The 26,689-nt window shown below is 38.4% G+C and overlaps 4 protein-coding genes across 8 annotated transcripts; 2 read left to right on the top strand and 2 right to left on the bottom strand.

Annotated features, from left to right (window-relative positions):
• Positions 1-4,137: 4,137 nt before the first annotated feature.
• Positions 4,138-6,428, bottom strand: LOC113297428 (probable plastid-lipid-associated protein 3, chloroplastic). Its single transcript, XM_026545891.1, has 3 exons — positions 5,884-6,428; positions 4,840-5,035; positions 4,138-4,706 (listed from the first exon to the last, which is right to left on the bottom strand). Exons 1-3 carry the CDS (start codon positions 6,390-6,392, stop codon positions 4,392-4,394), a joined length of 1,020 nt encoding a protein of 339 aa, XP_026401676.1. The 5' UTR covers positions 6,393-6,428; the 3' UTR covers positions 4,138-4,391.
• A 189-nt stretch (positions 6,429-6,617) lies between these two features.
• LOC113297427 (protein furry homolog-like) lies at positions 6,618-15,949 on the top strand. The gene is made up of 17 exons (XM_026545890.1): positions 6,618-6,906; positions 7,036-7,154; positions 7,278-7,323; positions 7,429-7,501; positions 7,576-7,633; positions 7,916-8,011; positions 8,232-8,349; positions 8,450-8,716; positions 8,877-8,978; positions 9,125-9,482; positions 9,585-9,698; positions 9,846-10,486; positions 10,592-10,785; positions 10,855-11,077; positions 11,259-11,378; positions 11,700-12,470; positions 12,617-15,949. Exons 1-17 carry the CDS (start codon positions 6,811-6,813, stop codon positions 15,746-15,748), a joined length of 6,528 nt encoding a protein of 2,175 aa, XP_026401675.1. The 5' UTR covers positions 6,618-6,810; the 3' UTR covers positions 15,749-15,949.
• A 756-nt stretch (positions 15,950-16,705) lies between these two features.
• Positions 16,706-22,244, top strand: LOC113297426 (homeobox-leucine zipper protein ROC3-like). Of its 5 annotated transcripts, none has more exons than XM_026545886.1 (12): positions 16,706-17,059; positions 17,457-17,749; positions 17,869-18,083; positions 18,223-18,340; positions 18,716-18,904; positions 19,089-19,580; positions 19,717-19,818; positions 19,924-20,139; positions 20,255-20,426; positions 20,536-20,804; positions 20,919-21,017; positions 21,097-22,244. In XM_026545886.1, the coding sequence occupies exons 2-12, from the start codon at positions 17,555-17,557 to the stop codon at positions 21,562-21,564; spliced, it is 2,535 nt and encodes an 844-aa protein (XP_026401671.1). In that variant the 5' UTR covers positions 16,706-17,059; positions 17,457-17,554; the 3' UTR covers positions 21,565-22,244. The 5 variants fall into 5 exon arrangements, with proteins under 5 accessions (XP_026401671.1, XP_026401672.1, XP_026401674.1 ...); XM_026545887.1 differs by lacking the exon at positions 16,706-17,059 and adding an exon at positions 17,133-17,238; XM_026545889.1 differs by lacking the exon at positions 16,706-17,059 and adding an exon at positions 17,147-17,242 and having other exon boundaries at positions 20,922-21,017.
• Positions 22,245-22,613: 369 nt separating this feature from the next.
• On the bottom strand, positions 22,614-24,706 carry LOC113294677. Its single transcript, XM_026543059.1, has 2 exons — positions 24,224-24,706; positions 22,614-22,730 (listed from the first exon to the last, which is right to left on the bottom strand). Exons 1-2 carry the CDS (start codon positions 24,704-24,706, stop codon positions 22,614-22,616), a joined length of 600 nt encoding a protein of 199 aa, XP_026398844.1.
• Between the last annotated feature and the right edge of the window lie 1,983 nt (positions 24,707-26,689).

Genomic DNA, 26,689 nt, shown 5'->3' with positions numbered 1-26,689 from the left:
TCGTTTCTCTGTGAAGGATCTAACCTCTGGAAAGACACTCTTCCAAGGTCCAAATAAGAATGGTATATGTACCATCAACTTCAATACATCCACGCATGCTTTTTCCACAACAATAACTGATCATAATGTTCTTCTTCACAAAAAATTTGGTCATCCTTCTTTTCGAACTTTTCAGAAAATTTGTAGTCATCTTCAATTTAAAAATGTATCAAATAAACTTTTTACATGTAATGATTGCAAAATATATATAATTCATAAAATACCTTTTCAATTATCTTTTAATGTATCTCAACAACCTCTGAAGTTATTGCACATGGATTTATGGGGTCCTTGTCATGTCTCATATGTTTCTAGTTCTCTATGCTACACCAGGTACTGCTGGGTTTTGCCTTTAACTTCAAAAGCTGACTTCAAGCATGCGTTTCAATCTTTTGTCATAGGATTAAAAACTCTTTATCTCATTTTGTCATTATTATCAGAACTGATAATGTGGGAGAATTTCTCAATAATTTTTATAAAACAATTATGTGTTCAAAAAGGTTTTTCTCATGAGTTGTCTTGTCCTCACACAACAGAAAAAATGGTGTTGCTGAGGTCATGCACAAGAATCTGCTAGGGGTCACTAAAATACTACTCCGTCAATCTGGTTTACCTAATGCATATTGGGTAGAAACTCTTTTAACTGCAAACTATCTCATTAATAGACTTCCTACAAGATTTATTCAGTTTTCTACTCCTTTTAAGTTCTTATTTCATGAAAAACCAGATTATAACTTTCTCAAGGTATTTATTTGTTTTTGCTTTCCTTGGTTGAAGCCTTACACTTCAAATAAACTTGAACCCAGGAGTAACCACTGTATCTTTGTTGGTTATAGTCTAACTCATAAAGGTTATAAATGTTTAGATCCTATAATATATACTATTTATATCTCAAGGCATGTTTAATTTGATGAATCCACGTTTTCTTATGAACTTCTCACTCATTCCAGTTCATGCATATCACATCCTAGTGATGTTATCACTTCTACCATTGTTCTATTTTCATCTCCTGAACCTATTCCTTCAGTTATAGTACCTTCACCTTTCACTTCCTCTACAACAGTTGTCACTAAGAATGATCATAACATGACTACTAGAGGTAAAAGTGGGATTAGAACTCAAAAATCCTATTTTGTCATTAAGCATCCTTTACATATTACTTATATAGTTGCTTTTATGGTCAACAAGAAGATCACATTTCCTACTTGTATTACTGACATAAATAAATAGGAAGTTTGCAGAGTTGCTTCAGTTAATGAACTTTACAACAAGCCAGAACTTGGTATTTTGTGCCACCTTCATATGATTGCAATCTAGTTGGTTGTAAATGGGTTTTTAGAGTCAAACATAATGCAGATGGCAGTGTCGAAAGATACAAAGCCAAATTAGTTTCTAAGGGTCATCATCAGCAATAAGGTCTAGATTTTGAAGAGACATTTAGTCCCGTGGAAAGACCAACAACTATTGGAGATATCTTATCCATGGCAGTACAATATGATTGACATATTCATCAGTTATATTTTAGTAATGTATTCTTGCATGGAGATCTGAATGAAGTGGTGTATATGACTCAACCACCTGGTTTTGTTTATGCTTCTAAACCCGATCATGCGTTTTGCTATATAGAGATATTTTGGTTTTAAGAAAGCTCCTAGGGCATGGTATGAATAGTTAAGTTTTGTTATTCTTTCTATGAATTTTGGAAATGCTGCAGCAGACACTTCTCTCTTTGTTCATCAGTATGGATCTTAGATTATAGTTGCTCTAGTATATGTTGATAATATACTTCTTATAGGCTCTAATCCATCTTTTCTTCAGCAAGTCATTACTCAGCTGCAACTTCAATTTCCTATCAAAGATTTAGGAAATCTGCATTACTTTTTAGGTCTTGAGGTCACAAAAGATTCCACTTCTTTATTTCTGTGTCAGACCAAATATGAGTGTATCTCTTGCACAAACATCATATGAAGGGTGCTAAGCCTTGTCAAACTCATGTTGCTGCATCTGACAATCTTAGTAAAGATGCAGGTGAACTTCTAGAAAATCCAACTGATTATAGATCACTTGTTTGTGCTTTATACTATTTAACTTGGACTAAACCTGAACTGTCTTATGTTGTGAACTTAGTATACCAGTATATGCAACATCTAAGGGTTTCTCATCTAGATGCATCCAAGAGGATACTCAGATACATTAAAGGCACTTTGGGTTTTAGCTTAACCTTCACGAAAGGAAATTCATTTCTTCTAAGATTCTCTGATGCTGATTGGGCAGGCTATGTTGATGACATAAGATCTAAAGGGGATCACTGTGACTTTCTAGGTTCTAATGTGACCTCTTGATCCTCTAAAAACAGATTACACTAGCTAGGTCTAGTACAAAATAAGATTATAGAACTTTGGCTCACAGTACAACTGAGATTTTTTGGAGATGTTATCTTCTCAAGGATCTTCATTTTCCCATTTCTGGTATTCCTAAACTTATTTGTGATTATATCAGTTATATCTCTTTAGTTTCCAATCCTTTCATGCACTCGAGAATGAAGCATGCTCACTTGGATTACCACTTCATCAGGGAGTTAGTTCAGTCCAAAGATTTGGATGTTTATTATGTTAATACTTTGGATCAAATTGTTGACCTATAACTAATGCTCTTCATGGTCCAAGATTTACTATGTTAAGGTCCAATCTCAATATGACAGCTGCACCCATGAGCTTGAGGAGGGATATTGACAGAGTCATTACTGAAGAGCAAGAGAAGGTAACTGTGGTGCAGGATACGCTATAATAGCGTGCGGGTTAAGAAGTTTGTGTTGAATCTATAATCTAAATCACGTGTTCTTACATGTGATATGTCTTAATGTTTACACGAGTATTACATATGTGTACTCTGTGTCAGACAGTTAAAGTCGATTAGTCAAGCTGTAAGAAATGTATTAAGGTATTAATCCTATAATACTTTTTCATTCTCTGAAAATATCTAGATATGGTTTCACCATTGATACATTGTTATCAGTATGCTCAGAATAGAAGAAAATATGGTCTCCATCTTCCTCCTCTTTGCCGCAGAGCTTTGTATTCCCCTATGCTGCAAGTTCTTCAATGTGGGGATGAAATCATAGAGTACAGACCACAAAAGCACAAAAATTATGGGATGTGTTTCTTTGTTCCATATGAAGTTAGGTAACCTATTAGATTGAGCTCCCTCTATCCTGTTGTAAGTCCCTTAACTTTTATTACTTGGAAATTTTTCTTCATTCACACCAAAACAAGTCAGTGAATCATCTCCAGAGTTTAAAGAGGTAAAGTGATAGTCTTATCAGTTCTATATAGCTATTTGTAGCCTCATCAGATGTTAAGGTGTCTATTTGCAGGTCCCAGTTTCTTTGTTGATCAATACATTCCTGCATTGTGCTCCATTTCTGATTTCCTGAAAGGCATTGGGTCACAAGGTAGCCTCACTATGATGTGCTTTTATCTCTTCACTACAGTTTCCGTGTGAATAGTGCAAAACAGAAACTCGGTTTCCGTTTTTTTACCCAAATTTTATACATTGGATAAATTGTATAGGTTAAAAGATAATTAATAGAGAAAAATAAGGAGATAAAAAAGGTTAAAAAAAAGAGTTTTAATAAAAAATTGAGTAAAAAAGAGTAAAAAGGAGAAGTCTTAGTGTAAAATTATGGAAAACAGAAGCGGATACTCAGTATCCGTGTAAAATACAACAGAAACTGAGTTTCCGTTAAGCACAATTTTACACGTGTCATTTATCTTCCCTACTACCTGAATGCACAATTTTACACGCGTCATTTATCTTCCCTACTACCTGGATCAGATGTGATCTAGTTTGAGCATGGGAGACCATAGGAGATGGTTTTTTACATATTTCCCTACCTATGAGGGATAAGAAAGGGATAAAGGGCACCATAGTGCTTGGCCTAAAGAGAGACACAAGGTTTTCACTTCAGTTTATTTAAAACAAAAGGCAATATTGTTGGACGGAGTAGGGGCTGGTCTTAATTATCTTTCCCAATTATGGGCATTTTCAAAATTCCCCGCTAATCTTTTCTTCTTACTGAAAAATGAAAATAAGCAAGAATCCTATGAGATGTCCTAACAATAATAGTGTATCTGTCAACACATCCTCAAAACACTACGAAGAAGTAAAGGGGCAGGAAGTAAAATATATTTTTTCTGCGCTATGTGATAATAGAATTACATGAACTGATTACTATTACATCGTCTCACGTGGTTTGGTTCAGATGATGGTTACAGTAAGGTGCCAGGAAGAGAATTGACAATTCATTGGGCTCCCTGTATCAGGTTGCCGAATGGCCAGGGATGTATTTACACTTACTGATCCAGTAAAGGGCTTCCCTCTTTGGCGAGAATAAACAACCCACCATCACCTCTTGAGATACGTAAATCTTTGTCAAGGTATGTTGTCAAAAGGAAAGAACTAGATCTTTCCCCAGGAATAGGAACCTTGAGAGGAGCCTGCCCAGAGATGAGCCTAGATATGTTGGCCACAACGTCCTCCAAAGGATTGATGAGCGATGATTGCACAGGTGATAAATCAACTTTCTGCCCAAATATGTCTATGTTTTGGGGGAGAGAGAAGTTTGATGATATCTTGGGTGGCTCCAGAGATCCTTCCTTAAACCTGACCTGCACAAGTCCAAACACAGGAAAATGATATCCGTAATCCACATCTATACTTGTGTTACTTGATTCAGTTAAAGTTACGAAGGCATGAGCAGTGGCTACGAGGGGGTCAAGATCATGTCGTTAAGATGTTTACCTGAATCCTGGAAGGACTCCGAACTTCATAAGTAGCTAATGCACTAAAGGAGAAGGTACCGAAAGGGCCGCCCAGAGTGGTTGAGTTGTCAATGGTAAGTGCTGTAGTATTAATAGATTGAGATATCTGTTTGACCTCCACCAATGGTAATTTTCCTGTTGCTAGAAGAGGCAAGAGCTCTGAAAATGCTGTGTACCTAAACAAAAAAATTTAACCAAAATACAAACTCCTGGATCAATGGTAACTCAAATCAAATAAACTAAAGATCCACACTATAAATCCCCTACATTACTTAATACAATGTTATAAACAAGCACCAAACAGGTAATGTTAAGTTCAGATCAAAGTATAAATCCTTTCCCCCCATCAGCCTACTGGGTACATGTCTTTCGACTAGATTGAATTTCTAATGCACCAAAAGTAAAAAAAAAAAAAAAAAGCTTCTCTATTTGAGCTATTTCACTTCTGTTTCATAAGTATCTAAAAAGGATTCATAAAAGAGCATTATCAATCAGTGCTAGCAGGAGTTTACCCGATTCCTCAATTATTACCTCACCTAGAATACACAGAGGATAAAAAAAACAAGTAAATATCCTATAATTAGGCCTCCATTGTAAGTTTTTCACACACAGTACCTCCAAATCTAGGTAAGTATCACCATTAACATTGAAACCAGCTTTAATATCAATTCTAATATGTCTAGTACAAAAGAGTACCAAAACTCTAATAGACACCAATGTTATAAATCCAACCCATAGAGTGTTGGGCCACTATGCTCCAAAACTTACTTACGATTTCATTACTGAGTCAAAATTGCACTGTTCTGGAGAATATGTTTGTTTTCCCTATTGTTTCTGATATTTTCTCTTTTTGTAAAATCTTGTTCCTAAAATCTGACTATGAAGTGTACTTGTTGGTATATGTTGTTGCCTTTGGAAAATCAACCTATTTGCGTATCAAAGCAGTTCACAAGATTTATCCAAAAAAATAAATAAATAAACCCTGCAAGAGTAAATAAAATAGAAGTTAAGTAGTAGTACTCACAGTAAAATCCAGTTGCCATCAAGTAGTGAAGCAGCCTCAGTAGGAGCAGGAGTTGGATTCAAGGATTCAAGCTGATTAACCAATTCCAAAACCTCAGCTCTAACTTCACCTGAAGCTTTAAACCCTAATTCAGTCCCATAAAATGTATCCACTAAACATCGTTTCAAATCCCCAAGTTTATCATCATCAGTCTCATTTACATTCACACCAGCAGTCCCATAATCGCTCCCCCCTACTACTACTTCTTCTTCTCCTCCTCCACCTCCCCATTCATCTTCATTTTCTGGAGGATCAGATTCCGAAGACTTGGACGGCATAGGTTTTTGTTCATTTTCTTCATTTGAAGAACGAATCCGGAAAGATGAGAAATTTCTAGAGGTTCTTTTAGAGAGAGAAAGAGATAGATTAGGGTTTTGAATATGAATTCTAGATGACGAGAAATAATTTCTAAGGTTTTGAGAGAGCAGAGAAGTAGAAGAAGGTTGTGAGGTGGTCAAGTAAAGCGCCATTTTCCTTTTTTTTTCCTTCTTTCTCTCTCTACTCTGAGAGGAAGTGGCGTTGGTTCATATGGGATTTCGTTTTTGTACACGTGTCGATATTAAACTATCTTAAAGTAAGTAAACAATACCCTTGTGAGTAATGTACACCCACCTTTAATACTGGTGTTGATTGAGTAATATTTCGCTGTAAGCATGATTTCAAAATTTAGCTGTCTTTCAAGTACTTATCATGCTCATACCGATCTAACGGGTTTGTTTCTTTTCTCTCTTCTCGTTGATCAGTGGAGTAGTGGAAAGTGAGTTAGGGTTCCGTGTTGATCTCTACTGAAGCTTTCATGAAACTCCTTGAAAGTTAAAATTGGATATTTCAGGTTGAGGGAATGAAATTAAGTTATTAATTTGAAGAAATTCAAGAAGTGGGTAAAAAATGAGGACTGGTAGTGCTGCTAAGTTGATTGTGGATGCGTTGCTGCAGAGGTTTCTTCCACTTGCTCGACGTCGCATTGAAACAGCGCAAGCACAGGTAAGTAATACTTTGATTTATGATGGTGCTTTTTGTTGGATACTTAATACCCATCATGAACGAATTAGGGCAACTAAATTTATATCAAATAAATCTGATTCTCGTTCGCTTCAATAAATAAATAAACAGGATGGGCAGTACCTTAGGCCGTCTGATCCAGCTTATGAACAAGTTTTAGACTCATTAGCTATGGTGGCTCGGCATACACCAGTTCCTCTACTTGAAGCTTTATTAAAGTGGAGAGAAAGGTGTGTTTTTTTAATTATTATTACTTGGGAGTATACCATTATTAGAGATTTCTTCTGTTGGGTTGGACTTGGACACTTAGTGTTTTTCTTCTTCTTTTCAATGTTCTGATTAATGTATTGCAGTGAATCTCCAAAGGGTGCAAATGATGCTGCTACATTCCAAAGAAAGGTTTGTGGCAAAACAATGTTTTGTATTGAATGTAATCTGAGCTTGGAGCTAGGATTAAGCTTCAGGGTGCATCATTTGTTAACTAGATTTATATAATTTTGATAGCTTGCGGTGGAGTGCATATTTTGTTCAGCATGTATCCGCTTTGTTGAGTGCTGCCCACAGGAAGGGCTTACAGGTAAATATAACTTTTTAGTATATTGCTTCCTTGTGTTGTTATGTGCACTGCTTAACCTCATGGATTTGGTGCAGAGAAACTTTGGTCTGGGCTGGAGAATTTTGTATTCGACTGGCTTATCAATGCTGATAGGTAAGTTGATTTATTAAGTTTAGCATCCCCTGCTTTAAAATGTGCTTTACTGTCTCCACCACTTTGAATCTCTTTCCTTTGCTTCACAAATTATCTTCATGGTGCTACTTTATTGGATGTTGATTAAACTAAAATAATAAAGATAAAACCAAATTGTAAAACTCACTAAATTCCAGGATGAACCCTAAAACTATATGGAGATTTGTAACACCTACATTTTCTCTTCATAAACGTAGGTTTCTCGTATTTCATCATAAATAATCATTAGTTTACTACTTGCAGAGTTGTAAGCCAGGTTGAGTATCCTTCATTGGTGGATCTGCGGGGACTACTTTTAGACCTAGTGGCACAGCTCCTTGGTGCGTTATCACGGATCAGGTAACAAAGTTAAAGTTTTCATTTTATAACAGTTTGGCATGGAAGTTTGTCAAGCCGTATTTTTGGTTGCGAACTCTTAAGATACTGAGTGCATAGATCCTGGTATCTATGTTTTAATGGTGATGTTTGAGCTTTGAGAATTTGGGTCCGTGGATTCAAGAAAAAAGTCAAAAACTTCATCTGGGGATTGATTATTATCCTTCCCTCTTCTATTTTGCAGGTTTAGCTCTGTTACAGAGCGCTTCTTTATGGAACTCAATACTCGTCGTATCGACACGAGTGCGGCAAGAAGTGAAACCCTTAATATCATTAATGGGATGCGCTACCTAAAACTTGGGGTATGCTTGACCATAAAAGTTTTTTTTTTTTAAATGCATCCTGTTTCATCTAAGATGGATACTATTACATTGGAGTATGTAACAATAAATACATTGCCAGGTTAAAACTGAGGGTGGGCTTAATGCATCGGCTTCCTTTGTGGCAAAAGCAAACCCTCTTAATCGTGCTCCGCATAAAAGGAAAAGTGAACTGCATCATGCATTGTGTAATATGCTCTCAAGCATACTTGCACCCCTTGCAGATGGTGGGAAAAGCCGTTGGCCTCCATCAGGTGTTGACCCTGCCCTAACTCTATGGTATGAGGCAGTCGGTAGAATTAGAAGCCAGCTTATGTATTGGATGGACAAGCAGAGTAAACATATACCTGTAAGTGGGTAATATGTATGTCCAATGTTCACGAATCACTTCAAAATGCTTTTAGTTTGTTGTATGCATTTTTGTTTAGATCACATTAGGTTCTCTCTTTACTGTCGACTTCGGTAAGTTATGTTTATTTTGCTTCCTCTATGATTTTTTTTTTTACTAGGTTGGCTATCCTCTGGTAACTCTTCTTCTCTGCTTGGGTGATCCTCAAACGTTCAATAGTAACTTCAGTTCTCATATGGACTATTTATATAGACATCTTAGGGTAAGTGTACCACTATTGTCTTTTTTCTTAGAAATTGTACTATTTTGCTTTTCATTCATGTCGTCTGCCAAGAGATTGGTACTCCTCAGAATCCTCTGCCTTTGTTCCTAAGTACTTATTTGATGCATAGACTCCTCCAATTGCAGGACAAGAACCATCGTTTCATGGCTTTGGATTGTCTTCATCGGGTTGTGAGGTTTTACTTAAGTGTCTATGCTGACTTCCAACCAAGAAATCGTGTATGGGATTACCTAGATAGCGTAACATCACAGCTTTTGACTGTTTTGAGGAAAGGAATGCTAACTCAGGATGTTCAACATGATAAACTTGTTGAATTCTGTGTAACTATTGCAGAGAGTAACCTCGATTTTGCAATGACCCACATGATACTGGAGCTTCTTAAATTAGATAGTCTAAGTGAAGCAAAGGTTATTGGCCTTAGGGCTTTGCTTGCGATTGTTAGATCTCCTTCAAATCAGCAGACTGGCTTGGAAGCTTTTCGAGGTTAGCACCATCACTAGACAAAAAATTTATGTTTTGAGCTTTAATAATCCCCCTTTAAACCTTTCTATCACTGCATCACATCTACTTATGTTTAATTCACAGGTCAGGATATTGGTCACTATCTCCCAAAAGTAAAGTCTGCAATCGAGGCAATCTTAAGGTCCTGCCACAGAGCTTATAGTCAAGCACTTCTCACTTCGTCAAAGACTACCATAGGTATTCAATTTGCCGCACGTTAACTGAGAGGAAAGTCGGGAAGAGAAAGATGTACATATGTACAGTATTTCGAAATGAAAAAAATACCTAGGAAAATCTACCATCCTACTGCTGTCTGAAATAACAAATGATCACTTACTTTTGCAGATGCTGTCACCAAGGAAAAATCTCAGGGATATCTCTTCAGGTCAGTTCTAAAGTGCATACCATATCTGATCGAAGAGGTAGGCCGCAGTGATAAAATCACTGAAATAATTCCTCAACATGGCATAAGTATTGATCCTGGTGTTCGTGAAGAAGCGGTACAAGTTCTTAATCGGATCGTAAGGTACCTTCCCCATCGCCGGTTTGCAGTCATGAAAGGAATGGCCAATTTTACCTTGCGGCTTCCAGATGAGTTCCCTCTTCTTATCCAAACATCATTGGGACGGCTTGTGGAACTTATGCGGTTTTGGAGGGCATGTCTGTCTGATGAGAGATTAGAATATGATAGTCAGATTATGAAACGGGGAGTCGACGTGGGAAATGAAGTTACCAATCAGAGGCAGACAACTTTCCAAAATTTAGGGGACATGGTTGACTTTCGCTCATCCGAAATGGATGCAGTTGGACTTATCTTTCTCAGCTCCGTGGATATTCAAATCAGGCACACCGCACTGGAGTTACTCCGCTGCGTTCGTGCTTTGAGAAATGATATACGAGATCTCTCAGTTAACGGACGAAGCGATCATAAATTGAAAACGGAAGCTGAACCCATATTTGTAATCGATGTCTTGGAAGAAAATGGGGTGAATATTTTACTTGACTTAGTTATTTTTCTGCATCCCGTTCCTTCCGTTTCTCTTGTTCACTTCTCCTCGTTTAGAACTTATGAGTTTTCACTTTATTTTCAGGAGGACATTGTTCAAAGCTGCTACTGGGATTCTGGCCGACCATATGACTTGAGACGGGAGTCTGATGCAGTCCCTGCTGATGTGACTCTTCAATCCCTTCTGGAGAGTCCCGATAAAAATAGATGGGCTCGTTGTCTTAGCGAGCTCGTGAAATACGCTGCTGAACTTTGTCCCAGTTCAGTCCAGGAAGCCAAGTAAGCAGTTCCCATTTGTACTTTCAACTTCTGGTTCTCAGTCCTTCCATCTGATATTCTTTTTGACAGGTTGGAGGTAGTCCAGCGGCTTGCTTTTGTTACACCCATAGAATTGGGTGGGAGATCTAATCAGTCACAAGATAGTGAAAAAAAATTAGATCAGTGGCTAATATATGCGATGTTCGCCTGCTCTTGTCCGCCTGATATCAGAGAAGCTGGCAGTCTCTCAAGAACTAAAGATCTTTACTCTCTTATATTTCCTTCGCTTAAATCTGGAACGGAAGCACATATAGTAAGTGCATGCGAAGGATTTCATGAACTTGCTCGGACAAAGCTTACAAATGAAAATTAAATAACTTGATTTAGAAAGCCAAGTTCATGAGTAGTTCTTATCAGTAATTTCATGCAGTTAAAATAAGTTTTCCCTGTGCCTGAATCTAGTAAATCAACTGATTTTGCGTATCCTGTTTCAGCATGCAGTTACCATGGCTCTTGGTCGTTCACATCTGGAGGTCTGTGATATCATGTTTACCGAGCTTGCATCATTTCTTGAAGAGATTTCAATGGAAACAGAGGGAAAGCCAAAATGGAAGGTAGCGTGGCTGGTCCAATACTGGAGTACTATTTCCCTATAGTCTTCTTTCTAGAACATTAATGCATGCATATCCTTGACTAACTGTGTTAAGTCTTCTGCTATTATCTGTGATTATGTTCTTGGACATGGTTATGGCAAGACTGGAATCCACATGATGCTGAAATTTTCAATATGTTCTATTTTAGTCAGCTTTTATTCAAACAAAAGAGGTTTATTAATTTAATCTCTTGTAGGAAACCTGAGGCATATAGCGTTTTTTGCATTTCATTGATTTAATATGGGGTGTACGGAAACTTATCAAAGGGGTCTATGTATGCAGAGTCAGAAATCTCGGCGTGAGGAACTCCGAGTTCACATTGCGAATATATATCGTACTGTTGCTGAGAATATCTGGCCTGGAATGCTGAGCCGCAAACCAGGTTTCCGTCTTCATTATTTGAAGTTCATCGAGGAAACAGCTAGACAGATCATAACTTCAGCGCACGACAGCTTTCAAGAAATGCAACCTCTCCGCTTTGCCCTAGCTTCTGTGCTGAGATCACTATGCCCTGATATTGTGGAATCTAGGTCCGAGAAATTTGATGTCAGAACTCGAAAGAGACTCTTTGATCTACTTCTCTCATGGTGTGATGAAACAGGCACTACATGGGGTGGTCAGGATGGTGCCAGTGAATATCGTCGGGAAATTGAACGTTACAAGCAAGCTCAGCAAGGTAGGTCAAAGGACTCCGTGGATAAGATCTCATTTGACAAAGAAATGACTGAACAAGTTGAGGCAATTCAGTGGGCCTCCTTGAATGCCATGGCATCTTTATTATACGGGCCTTGCTTTGATGATAATGCAAGAAAGATGAGTGGCAAGGTAATATCTTGGATTAATGGGTTATTTATTGAGCCAGCTCCTAGGGCGCCTTTTGGGTATTCACCAGTGGATCCAAGAACTCCGTCTTATTCAAAATATACAGGAGATGGAGGGCGTCCTGCTTCTGGACGGGACCGGCATAGGGGATTAAGGGTTTCCCTTGCAAAAACAGCTTTGAAAAATCTACTTCAAACGAATCTGGACTTATTTCCTGCTTGCATTGACCAGGTAATTTTCTCTACTTAGGTTATGAGTATGCATATCTGGTTCAATCATGATGAGCAGATACCTATACTTTCTTTTTTTTCTAGCGATATAAGCACAACTTATGTTCTTTTGATAAATGGATTAATTTACTCTTTATTCTTCCTCAGTGCTATTACTCGGATGCTGCCATAGCTGATGGTTACTTTAGTGTGTTGGCCGAGGTCTACATGCGCCAAGAAATTCCAAAATGTGAAATTCAGAGACTTCTGAGCCTAATCCTATATAAGGTGGTAGACCCGTCGAGGCAGATCCGTGATGATGCCCTTCAGATGCTTGAAACCCTATCAGTTCGCGAGTGGGCCGAGGAGGGTACTGAAGGTTCTGGTAGTTATCGAGCTGCTGTTGTTGGTAACCTTCCTGACTCTTACCAACAGTTCCAATACAAGCTCTCTTGCAAGCTTGCCAAAGACCATCCTGAGCTTAGCCAACTTCTCTGCGAGGAGATAATGCAGAGACAACTTGATGCCGTTGACATAATTGCGCAGCACCAGGTGTTAACTTGCATGGCTCCATGGATTGAGAACCTGAACTTTTGGAAACTCAAAGAATCTGGATGGAGTGAAAGATTGTTGAAAAGTCTTTACTATGTAACTTGGAGGCATGGGGATCAATTTCCTGATGAAATTGAGAAGCTTTGGAGCACAATAGCTAGCAAGCCTAAGAACATTAGTCCAGTTCTGGACTTCTTGATCACGAAAGGAATGGAAGATTGTGATTCAAATGCATCAGCTGAAATAAGTGGAGCTTTCGCAACATACTTTTCAGTTGCCAAACGTGTAGGTTTGTACCTTGCTCGTATATGTCCTCAACGAACAATTGATCACTTGGTTTACCAGTTGGCTCAGCGAATGCTGGAGGATAGTGTGGAACCAATCAGACCAAGCACGAGTAAAGGTGATGTTGGAGGCAACTTTTTGTTGGAATTCTCTCAGGGGCCTACAGCGGCACAAATTGCATCTGTTGTTGACAACCAACCTCACATGTCACCGTTGCTTGTGCGTGGTTCTTTGGACGGTCCACTTAGGAGTACAAGTGGGAGTCTGAGCTGGCGAACATCAGCAGGCCGAAGCATCTCAGGTCCACTAAGCCAAATGCCTCCTGAGATGAACGTAGTTCCCGTTGGTGCTGCACGGTCAGGGCAACTTCTTCCTGCTATAGTAAACATGTCAGGCCCATTGATGGGAGTTCGTAGTTCAACTGGCAGCCTCCGTAGCCGCCATGTATCACGTGACAGTGGAGACTACTTCAGTGACACGCCGATATCGGGTGAGGATGGATTGCATGCTAGTAGCGGGGTCCATGGTGTCAATGCTGGAGATCTCCAATCAGCTCTTCAAGGGGACCAACACACATTGACTCATGCAGATATAGCATTGATTCTACTAGCAGAGATTGCTTATGAAAATGATGAGGACTTCCGCGAGCACTTACCTTTGCTATTTCATGTAACTTTTGTGTCCATGGATAGCTCTGAAGACATTGTGCTGGAGCACTGCCAACACTTGCTAGTTAATCTGCTATACTCTCTTGCTGGTCGACACTTGGAGCTTTATGATGTTGAGAACATTGATGGAGAAAACAGGCAGCAGGTTGTAAGTTTGATAAAGTATGTGCAGTCAAAGCGTGGAAGCATGATGTGGGAGAACGAAGACCCCACAGTCGTGAGGACTGAACTTCCTAGTGCAGCGCTACTATCAGCTCTAGTTCAAAGTATGGTTGATGCAATTTTCTTTCAAGGAGACCTTCGTGAGACATGGGGTGCGGAGGCCCTAAAATGGGCAATGGAGTGCATGTCCAGGCACCTTGCCTGCCGGTCCCACCAGATATACCGTGCATTACGCCCGACTGTCACAAGTGATACATGTGTCTCACTCCTTCGATGCCTTCACAGATGCTTAGGGAACCCGACTCCATCAGTTTTAGGGTTTTCCATGGAAATTCTATTGACGTTGCAAGTAATGGTGGAGACTATGGAGCCAGAGAAAGTGATACTTTACCCCCAACTTTTCTGGGGTTGTGTTGCAATGCTGCACACGGATTTTGTCCATGTTTACTGCCAGGTCCTTGAGCTATTTGGGCGTGTTATAGACAGGTTGTCTTTCAGAGATAGTACCACAGAGAATGTCCTGCTTTCAAGCATGCCCCGGGATGAGCTCGACACCTGCCATACGGGTGAACATCAAAGGACGGAGTCGAGAGTTGGAGGCGAGCCTCCAACTTCAAGTGGGAAGGTGCCGGCTTTTGAGGGAGTACAACCTCTTGTGCTCAAAGGACTGATGTCAACTGTCAGTCATGGGTATTCCATCGAGGTACTGTCACGTATCACAGTGCACTCATGCGATTCCATATTTGGGGACGGCGAGACACGGCTCCTCATGCACATCACTGGGTTGCTTCCATGGCTCTGTTTACAGCTCAGCAACGACACCCTTCTTTTTCCTGCTTCCCCACTCCAACAACAATACCAAAAAGCCTGCTCTGTTGCAGCCAACATTGCGGTCTGGTGCCGTGCAAAATCGATGGATGAACTAGCAGTAGTGTTTGTAGCCTACTCCCGTGGAGAAATTACAGCGGTCGACAACCTACTTGCTTGCGTGTCACCACTGTTATGCCATGAATGGTTCCCAAAACACTCGGCTCTGGCTTTCGGTCATTTGCTTCGGCTTCTTGAGAAGGGGCCAGTCGAATACCAACGCGTAATTCTGTTGATGCTCAAAGCTTTGCTTCAACATACAGCAATGGACGCAGCTCAGAGCCCGCATGTATATGCGATTGTTTCACAACTTGTGGAGAGCACGTTGTGTTGGGAGGCACTGAGTGTGTTGGAAGCCTTATTGCAGAGCTGCAGCACATTAACTGGAGCTGCTGCTTCTCATTCACATGATCTAGCGGTGATGTCATCAATAGAAAACATTGGTTTTGGTGGTCCTACTGATGACAAACTGCTTGCTCCTCAAAGTTCATTCAAGGCCAGAAGCGGGCAACTGCAGTTTGGCATGGCCATGGGTTCTGGTTTTATGACGACAAATCAAGCAATGTCAGGAACGACAACACAACTTGGTGGTGGTGGTGCAGCTGCTTCTGGTAGTGCAACTGAGACATCTGGATTGTCGCAGAGGGATCTGGCATTGCAAAATACTCGCCTAATTCTTGGACGAGTTCTTGATACTTGTGCTCTTGGAAGGAGGAGAGAATATAGAAGACTTGTACCATTTGTGACCAGTACGAGGAACCCTTAAAATGAAAAGAGTTGGGTTTTCATTGTTATTACTTGGAAATGTAGAGATGAATGAGAAGTTGTGTAAAAAAAGAAGAAGAAAAGAATGTACTCTTGCATATGTTGAAGTCGTGTTTAATGGATACAGCTTCTTGATTTGTTCCTTCCAAAGTGGAAAATGAATGGCAAATCTATGTAGTAATTTAAAGGTCTGCTTTATTTACTGCATTGTCAAAATGAGGTTACTACCCGTGTACCCTGACTGATTAGAGACGTATCACAATCGCTTAAAGGGAAACTGTTCACCAAAAAGCTGTTGGTTGTCAATAATTCCAGGGCATTATTCTATTAGACCAGGTCTTGCAGTGGAATCCAAGCACAACAAGTCAAACATACCGTTGGAGAGAGACAATGCTTGAAAAATAAATTATACCTTAAAACCACGATAATCGGTCTATAGGTATACAAGTGTTCATCAGAATAGTGATTTTATCAACTAATCAGTAGGTGAATCGGTTTTCAAATCTGAAAAATCAGTGTTGGTTGACTCTAAGGTGACTCAAGTCTCCTTAGTTTAGTCACGGTGCATTTGACATTTGTTTCACTTAAAAAAGTTTGATATGAATTCTGACCATGTGATTGAATTTGTTTCTATCATAGAACTGTTTGTCTATAGGTGTCAACTGTTTTATTGTAAAGCGCAAAATATGAAAAGACAAGGGAAACAGTTGAATACTAACAGTAACAACCATACGGACCAAGTGAGTCGTCGGTAAAATATTAGAGATGAGATGAGCTGACAAACAAATATAAGAAAGGATACAGACTGGGGGTACTAGTATTACTAGTTTTACCAAAATATCATCCATAAACCCCACCACAACAAAGGTTGAATGAAAACCTTAGAAGAAGAGAAAAAAGCAAGTAAGTTTTGTTTCTGAATGTATCAATCAATCCAACCAAGAGAAAAGAGGTTGACTTTGGTTTCTGCTGATTCAGTTATCTCTTATACGGAAACGTTATTATTCCCCAATAGTCCTCCACCACGTATATTCAACAGTAAGAAAAAAGAACGGATTTACTGGCGTTTGATCTTTTTTTTTTCTTCTTTTTTTTCTTTTGTCCTAACGCAGTTAAAGTCTCTCCCGTACGGTAATTATGGCATGACCTAGATATTAGAGAGAGAGAAAAAGAAAGTTTTTACTTTTTCATTGATTTTTCTAGAGAGTGAGAAATCAAGTCTCTGAGACAATCCAGCCTAGCTTAGACAGTGTGGAGAAGAAGAAGTATCGACAGACCCTATTCCTCTCCATTTCCGAAAAACACCGACACGGTATTCAATTCATTTCTCTCATCTCCTCTCTCTTTCTACATCTACTCTATACTCTCTTTAATATTCTCTAACTACTACTGCTACTACTCTTCATCATCTCTTGGTTTTGGTTTTTTTGTTTTTGTTTTCATGGTGGTTTTTAGAACTCAAAAGGTGTTTTTCATCAAACGTATGGTTTAGTAGGTATTCTAAAGTTTTTCTTTTTTTTTTCTTTTTGGCTTGTGGGATTTTCGGTCTTTTTAAAACATGGGTTTTAATAATAATTAAGTTTCACTCGAAGATATTGTGCAGTTATTTTTGGGATCTTATTTTCATTATAGATTCTTTTTCTTTCTTTTTTTTTTCTTTTCTTTTCTTGTGTGTGTACTAATAAATCTTTTTTTTGTTGATCATACAGGTTTTATTGTTGTTTGATTCTAGAAAGAGAAACGAAATCTTTGTTTCTCCTCTTAATTTCTTGAGTTATTCATCAAAAATACTAGAGAGAGAAAGAAGATGTATGGAGATTGTCAAGTAATGTCATCAATGGGTGGAGGAGGAAATAATAATAATATTGTATCAACAACAGCACTAGATCATCATCATCAACACCTATTTTCATCTCCAATTCGAAACCCTAATAATATCAACTATAACTTCATGTCTAATAGTATGGTGCCTAGTTACCATCCTTATGCATCAATTATTCCGGTAAGTTTCCTTAATAAAAAACCACTATGTACTCATATTTTATTTTATTTTTCTCCATTTTAAGGAACTTAACTTACTCGATACATTTCTTGTGTTACATTTTCTTTCTCCTCTCGCAGAAAGAAGAAGTTGGATTACAGATGATAATAGGAAACAATAAAGAAGACGATATGGAGAGTGGATCTGCTGATGGTAGTGGACATATTCATGATCAAGGAGGAACTAATTCAGCTGATGATGAACTTTTATTACAAGAAACTGATCAGCAACAACAAAACCCTAAAAAGAAACGATATCATCGACATACTGCTCGTCAGATTCAAGAAATGGAAGCGTACGTATACATTTAATCTCTCCTTTCTCAGCTATCTTCTTGTGCTACTCACGTACTGTACCTAGGTCTACTTTGCATGCGCTACGATATTACTTCTTCTGTTTGTTTTTAATCTTATGTATTATTTTATGTTTTATAGGTTGTTTAAGGAATGCCCACATCCAGATGACAAGCAAAGAATGAGATTAAGTCAAGATCTCGGTTTGAAACCACGGCAAGTTAAGTTTTGGTTTCAGAACAGACGTACACAGATGAAGGTATACACGCATTTCAGCATTCTTCTTTCTTACTTTTGTTCAACCTCTCACGACTATCTTCGAGGCACCCTAAGAACTCTACTACTTATGATGATCAGAGTGTGTATAAAAGAAACATCATTTCCAATGAACAGTCTGTCATTTCACTTTACCTTAGCTACAAATTTAAAGCTCTCATTTAATGGCTTCACCAGTAAAATTAACCAGTAAATAGTGCTTTAATATTGTATAGTACGCATCGTGCTTGATGTTAAAATGCGCGGTGGGTGTTGAATAAGACTATGATTTTCTTTCGGATATTATTATTTTCTTTTAAAAATTTACATGGTTTAAATGTTTAATTGGTGTAATTCAAACTGGTGTGTATTATGTTAGGCACAACAAGATCGGTCTGATAACATAATACTAAGGGCAGAAAATGATAACCTAAAGAATGAGAACTATCGCCTACAAGCTGCTCTAAGGAATGTAAGCTGCCCTAATTGTGGAGGTGCTGCCATTCTGGGAGAGATGTCTTTGGATGAACAACATCTTAGGCTTGAAAATGCACGGCTCAAAGAAGAGGTACGTATACTTATCTTTACATTGTCTATTCTTAGAAGGTGAGCAGGTTAAAACTGTAAGATGCGTACTAGCTATATGATAACCTACATTAGTTCTTGATATTAATTTGAAAATAATCCCTTTTCTTGTATGAAAGTAGCTCATAGCATTCCTTAATTACATTGAAAATGGTATGATTTTGCAGCTGGAGCGTCTTGCTTGCATTGCACCACGATTCAATGTTAGACAGATGCAAGCATTAGGACATGTACCTCATCATCTTGCACCATCATTGGAACTTGACATGGGTATCTACTCAAGAAACTTCCAGGAACCACAGTTGGGGAACTGCGGGGACATTATGTCGATGTCAAGCTGTAATATGCCAGAGAACCAACACGAATTACAAATTGCAGGATGTTGTCTGATTCTTGATCAAGAGAAGCCACTGGCGATGCAATTTGCTATGAATGCAATGGATGAACTTGTTAAAATGTGTCAAGCAGCTGAGCCCCTTTGGATCCGATGCAATAACAAAGATGTGTTGAATGTTGAAGAGCATGCAAAAATGTTTCCATGGCCAGTGATGAATAATAACCAGAAGCAGCACGAAAATGAGTTCCGGGTGGAAGCAACCAGAGACAGTGCAGTTGTGTTTATGAACAGCATTACTCTCGTCGACGCATTTTTAGATGCTGTAAGTATTCAACTAATTTGGGATAATCTTAAAGCGATACTTTTTTAGATATATGGAAAATATACTTGGTGAAAAAGTGCAATTCAAGGTTTTTGGAAATAGCATTACTCATGATTTGCTTTTTGTTTTCATTCAGAACAAATGGATGGAGTTGTTTCCTTCAATTGTCTCGAGAGCAAAAACTGTTCAAATTATTTCCACCGGAGTTTCGGGGCATGCCAGCAATTCATTGCATCTGGTAATTGTATTTATCTCAATATGCCATCAAACTTTAAACTTAAAACTGTCCTATTGAATTCATGTGATGACAATTCATTGATCAGTTGTTATTTTTATTGGGCAGATGCATGCTGAATTTCAAGTTCTCACACCTTTGGTTCCTACACGTGAGGCTCAATTCCTTCGTTACTGCCTCCAAAATGCTGAAGAAGGGACTTGGGTTATTGTTGATTTCCCCATTGATAACTTCCATGCTGACAACATTCAAAGTTCTTCACTCAGATATCGGAAAAAACCCTCTGGTTGTATAATTCAAGATATGCCCAATGGATATTCTAGGGTGAGGTTTGAGTACAACTTTTGGGTTGTGGTTGCCCCTATTTTTGAGGGATTTAGGGCATCAATTTCATGCAATTCAAATCTAAAAAGAGTGTTAATTACTTTGTGTTACGCAGGTGATATGGGTAGAACATGCAGAACTAGAACATAAACCAGTTCATCAGATATTCAATCAGTTTGTAAGCAGCGGTATGGCTTTCGGTGCACACCGTTGGCTAGCCGTTTTGCAACAGCAGTGTGAAAGGTTTGCTAGCCTCATGGCAAGAAATATTTCGGACCTTGGGGGTGGTAAGTTGAACAAATCTTAGTTATATTCAAGGCCACAGCATTCATTTTCTTTGTTCTCTTTACGTTTCGTGGATATTTCACAAACCCTTGTTGTATCGTCAATTAACAGTGATACCGAATTCGGAATCAAGAAAGAACTTGATGAAATTATCTCATAGAATGATGAGAACATTTTGCTTCAATATCAGTTGTTCTGGAGGTCAGTCATGGACGGTTCTATCCGAAACCTCAGTTGACACAGTTCGAATTACAACTAGAAAAAGTATAGACCCTGGGCAACCAAGTGGTCTGATTCTTTGTGCTGTGTCTACTACTTGGCTTCCCTTTTCTCATCAGCAAGTTTTTGAATTCTTAAGAGATGAACGCCGCAGATCTCAGGTAGTACTATTCCAACTCCTTACAACAACTTGCAATACTAGTTTCCCGACTGACTGCACGCAAGGGGTGCAAATATTTTACTGATGGTTTTCTTTTCTCAAATTGAACCAAAAGCAGCTTGATGTTCTTTCTGGTGGAACTTCATCACAAGAGATTGCCCACATTGCCAGTGGCTCACATCCAGGGAATTGCATTTCTCTTCTGCGCATAAACGTAAGTGTAATGTTAAGACCTATTATAACCAATAGCAAAGTGTAGGCTTTATAATCATCTTAATCGCATGCATTTGCAGGCAGCAAGTAACTCGGCACAAAACGTAGAGTTGATGCTTCAGGAAAGTTGTACCGATAGTTTAGGAAGTATGGTTGTATACACCACAATCGACGTTGATAGTGTTCAACAAACAATGAACGGGGGTGATTCATCATACTTTCCGATTCTACCATTAGGTTTCGTCATTTATCCTGCTAATCACATCAACAACAATGGCGAAAATGGGCCAGCATCCTCCTCTGATGATCAAGTAAATGGTCCTACTTCTGGTTGTTTGCTTACAGTTGGTATACAAATTCTAGCCAGCACTATACCAGGTGCGAAACTTAACTTTTCTAGTGCAACGGCTATCAACAATCATATTTGCAATGCGGTGCACCAGATCAATGCTGTTCTCAGCAGCAGCAACAACCATAGCAGCGGTAGTCCTGATGGATGCAACACAGCTGGAGGCTCTTGTCCAGAGCCTTCTGCTGCATCGGAGTAGTGCTTCTTAGTTCCACGGACGAACAATCACCCAAAACTTACTGTCTTTTTTCCATTGGAATTACCTATAATGCCCTTTAAGTCCCCTTACCAGACTCCAAATTACCCTCGAAGCATATAAGAGTAATTAGGCAAAAAAAAAAGAATTGTTACTTTGGAAATTGGTCTAGTTTTATTTGTCCAGGTCCATTCAGCAAATCTTAGGTTAAGCTTTGTGTTTTCATCTTTTTCTAGGATCAGCCTACTCATCTGGATCATTATTGTCTGAGTCAGATTCATGTCCAATCTTTTCCGGATTGTTTTCTGAAAGTTGACCAGGAGTCAGCAAAAACCAAACCCTTATTAGAGGTTGCATGGCGTGGTTTTTTGGAGAGAAAATTTGTTAGGAGTTCTTGGTAATATAAAAACTGAAGGGTATTTTTGGTAATTCCTTATATGGACGATGAGAGATTGGGTTTTTTTGGGCGATTGTAGAAATAATGAAAATTTCTGAGAGGTGTTGTAGGAGTTTGATATATAAATTGTTTTAAATGTATTTTGTATTCTATTACGAATGAAAAGAGTGAGGGAGTCAAGAGCGCACCAGTTGTGATCCTTAGCAAGGAAGGGTGGTTCGGGAATTGACTTCTGCTTGTTAAACTGTCTTGAATTCAATTTCATTTTGTTGTTCTTTTTGTTCAAGAAATGTGGTTTATTTTTTGTTATTTTCAAACTTGTGCTAGCTAGCAATGGAGTAAACTTAATGATATGTTTTTTTGTAGGATCAGTCTTTTTTTAATAAGAAAAGAGTGAACTACCAAACAGTAGAACCTCAGCACATACAATTAAGGCATGCAGAGCTGCCTCCAACATTGCATAAGCCTTTGGGAGCAAATGTCATTGTCATTATTGCTTACAAACTGTAAATAGTCAAGTAAAAGTATTAGGTTTGGACCTTTCCAATTAAAGTTATCTAAGTGACTAGAGGAAGAATTTAAGCTAGCTAATTTAACAGCCGTATAAGTGATTCTGATCAGCTTTCCCAGGATAAAAAAGACTGCTTCAAAATTTTCATCCTTCATTTGATGGTAACCCAGGTTGAATTCCTTGGATTTCTGACTTGTATTCTTCCTCTAACTCCTTCAGAGTTGCATCAGTCTTTGATTCTTCTTGCTCCCACACAGAATCCTGTATATGACATTGCAATAAAGGCATAGTTAGTATAGGGTGGGGAATCAACAGAGCCTTCCATGTTGGGATGATCCATGGAACTTATATGGATAGTAATACCAAATTTCATCATATGATCATTAGTAATTCTGTCTATAGTATCCTATTCAGATCTCTAATAGTATAGATTGTTCAGGATATGGTTTTGATTGTGCATCACTCCATTGAAAGAGCAGAGATGTTGTTTAATCCTGTTAGCAGTAATCATAGCAGAAGGTTTAGTCTTCTGGAAGACTAAATCACATCTAGCTTTCCAGATAGTAGCAAAGATTGTTATCTAATCCTTAAACTAGTATTGGGGAAGGAACCAAGAGTTGAGCCAATCATTGAAATTAACATCATCACCAAAGCATTGGTGTTGAGGACCAAAAAGGTTTATCCGTACCTCGGAAGCATATGGATAAGAAATAGGGTACGAGTTATATCTTCTTTAGCAATTTTGCATATATTGCGGATGGAATCAATGTAGTTGGGGATGCTTGCAGTCCTGACATTGGTAGGTAGGATTCTATGAGCAGATTTCCAGATGAACATTTGTATAGATAGGGGGTGTCCAGGTTCCAAATATTTATCCAGACTAAGTTGAGGATGTCATCTTTTTACTTATCATTGATCTTCTTATCATATAGGGATTTGACTGTGAAGATTCCATTATCAGTGAGACCCCAGATGATTAATTTTATCTTCCTCCTGAGAATTGATGCTTGTATTCTGGATATTGATTTGGTCTTCTTCGTTAAACCATAGAGAGATTGGGTTCATGTCCCTTTCTCCTGAAGTACTGATTAGCTAGCTGGCAGATAGAAGATCATTGGGGAAATGTTGGGGTTTTACTGTGATCTCTTCCTTATTGTGAATTCATTTATGCTCCAAAATCCTGATTTTCTGACCATTACCTATCTCCCATCTATAGTATTTTTGAATATATTCCACTCCTTTCCATATCCAAGAATCAGTTCCTTTGGGTATGTATCCATTTTAATCACATTTATTTCTCTAAAGTGATTTGCTTTCATGGTAGAAGACCACATAGAGAGTCTGGTTCAGATATTAGTCACCAAGCTATTTTAGTGACCTAGCACTGTTAAAGAATTTCGTGTTCCTAAATCCAAGCCCCCTAGCTCCTTATGTTTGCAAACTGAACTCTATGCAATGAAATATAGGCCTCTGGGTTTCTCAGGGTCTTTTTCCAAAAGAGATCTCACTGAAGTTTAGCAATATCCTGACAAGTCTTCTTTGGCAATTTGAAGCAGTTCATATGATAGATGCTTGATGTGGAAGTGACACTAGAAATCATAGTGGCTCTGCCGTTTTGGGGATAGGTTTTCACTTTTCCAGACAACTAGTCTGAATTTTAGTTTGTCTAAGCAGGGTTTGAAGGCCCGAATCTTACTTTTATTGTTGAATAAGGGGGATCCCAAATATTTGTCTTTGGTATAGATTTGTCGAACATGCATGAAGTTGCTACTGTTGTTGACTATGTCAGGATTAGTATTTTTGCTAAAGAAAATTCCATATTTGAAGAAGTTTATCATCTGACCAGAGGAGCTGCTGAAGATGTCCACCAGATTATTGTATTCGTTCATATTAGCTTTATAGAAAACCATGCAGTCATCTGCAAAGAGGAGGTGACTTATAAGTAGTGCTCCAGGAGAAATTTGAGTTCCATGAATAAGGCCAAGCTGTTCAGCGTTCACCAGACTTCTAGAGAGGGATTCTCTGTAGAAAATAAAGAGGTATAGGGATAAAGGGTCACCTTGTTTGAGACCTCTGGAAGGCCTCAAAAATTTACCAGGATCTCCGTTAACTAGGCCAACCATATTTGTAGTAGAAATGTAATGGTGAAGGAGATTGCACCACTTGTCACTGAATCCCATCGGTTTCATAATAGCCATTAGGAAGGACCAATCCACTCTGTCAAAAACCTTAGCCATGTTAAGCTCTTTATTGCTCTTTTTCCATATCTGGTATTCATGTGGTGTATAATTTTATGTGTTATAGCAATGTTATCAGATATTTATCTACCATGAATGAAGGAAGATTGAAATGGGGAGATGAATTTTTGGAGGAAGGGGTTCGAGTCTCTGAGCTATAAGTTTAGGTATGATTTTATAGGTGGTGTTGCACAGAGAGATGGGTATGAAGTGAGAAGGTGTAGGTATAAGAGAAATGAATGTGGAGTTTATCTCTTTTAGAATATAGACAGAACTAAAGACATTTTGAACCATCTACACAATATCTTCTCCAATTGTATTCCATATGGCTTGAAAAAAGTTGGCGGGAAAACCATTTGGGCATGGAGCTTTGTCCCCTTCCATACTGAAGAGAACATTCTTTATTCGAATGGCATCAGGTATTGAGAGAAGGTATTCATTTTTAATAGAGGTTATGAAAGTGGGTATGAGAATAATGATATTTGGGTTTATGTTAATGTTTTCTATTGTGGCCATATTTTCAAAGTGGTTTGTAAAGCAGTTGGTTGTTCCAGAACTCTCAGTGGTTCATTCACCTTTGTCATTCTGTATAACAATCGATCTTGTTGCTTCTCATTTTTCTCCTGGATGAGTCATCGAAGTACTTGGTGTTTTTATCCCCCCCATCTTAATAGATTGATCACTGCTTTTAGTTTTCCAGAATATTTCTTGAATATCTACCAATGCTTAATGTTATCTTTGGCTTCTTTGATAGTTGTACCTCTTGTTTTGTTGAAAACATTCTTAGTGATCCAGTCTAACTTTGTTTTGTAGTCTTCAAGATTAAGTTTAATGTTGTCATAAACTTGTTTATTCCAGGGTTTAACTTTGTTCTTGACATATTTAAATTTCATTGCAATTTGAAAGCAGGAGAACTAGAATGACTTTGGCTCCAGCACTCAGTGATTATATCCTTGCAATCCTTACGGTTAAGCTATTGGCACAAAATTTTGAAAGGCATGTGACCAGGATTCCAGTTAGGATTGGTGTTGAGGAGAATGAGATTATGATCAGAATTATATAGCAAGATGATTAAAGATAATACTATTGGGGAAATATAGTGAGTCAATTATCAGCAGCTAGACCTCTGTCAAGTCTTTGCTCTGTTGATTGCTCACCAGTTGTATGTTAGTCCAAGTAAAAGGACAAGCAGTGTAACCCAGATCACATAGAGATAAATCCTTAATCTTGCTACTGAAAATGGTAGCTTCAATAGTATCAATATGATTCTTACTAAATTTTTCATGTTCACGTAACAAAAAATTGAAGTCTCCCATTATAAGCCAATGCATATTATAGTTACTAACATGTTTTTCAAGCATTTTCCAAGAAGCAAGTTTATCATTGGTAGCATAAGGGCTAGCATAATAACCTATGAACATCCAAGGGTTACCATTGATGGGATTGATTTTGGCACTTATATGATTGTTATAAAAATCCAAGATGTATTGGATTTCCAAGCTAGACCAAGCCCCCAAACAGTACCAATAGTATCCTTCGGTTCAAAAAACCAATAGTTGGTCGCACCGATATCACCAAGGATATTACTCAAGTTTAGATATTTTTGCTTGGTTTCAGATAACAACAAAATGTCAGGTTTATTTTATTCAACATATCATTCAGGTATCCACTAGAGGTACTTTTTCCTATTCCCTGGCAGTTCCATGCCATTGCTGTGAAGAATTGCCAGAAGTAAGAAATCCTAGGATACTTAAAGATTATAATAATGTACTGCATGGTTATATTATGATTTATATGGCTTATTATGCTATGTAGTGCTATAACTATGATGCAGTCAAAATTAGAGATAGTTTGTAATTCTAAATTAAATTGGATAGGTATACCTCGAGGGCGTTTATGTGAGTTTTTCCTTGAAGGTTTCTAGTAGTCATATTGATGCCCACCAGTCCCTGCTATTCCAAGGTCTCAATTCTCTTTGGGCTG

This window comes from Papaver somniferum, chromosome 7, assembly GCF_003573695.1.
Source record: "Papaver somniferum cultivar HN1 chromosome 7, ASM357369v1, whole genome shotgun sequence".
Taxonomy (NCBI): Eukaryota; Viridiplantae; Streptophyta; class Magnoliopsida; order Ranunculales; family Papaveraceae; genus Papaver; species Papaver somniferum.
This window is presented reverse-complemented; position numbering and strand designations above follow the sequence as displayed.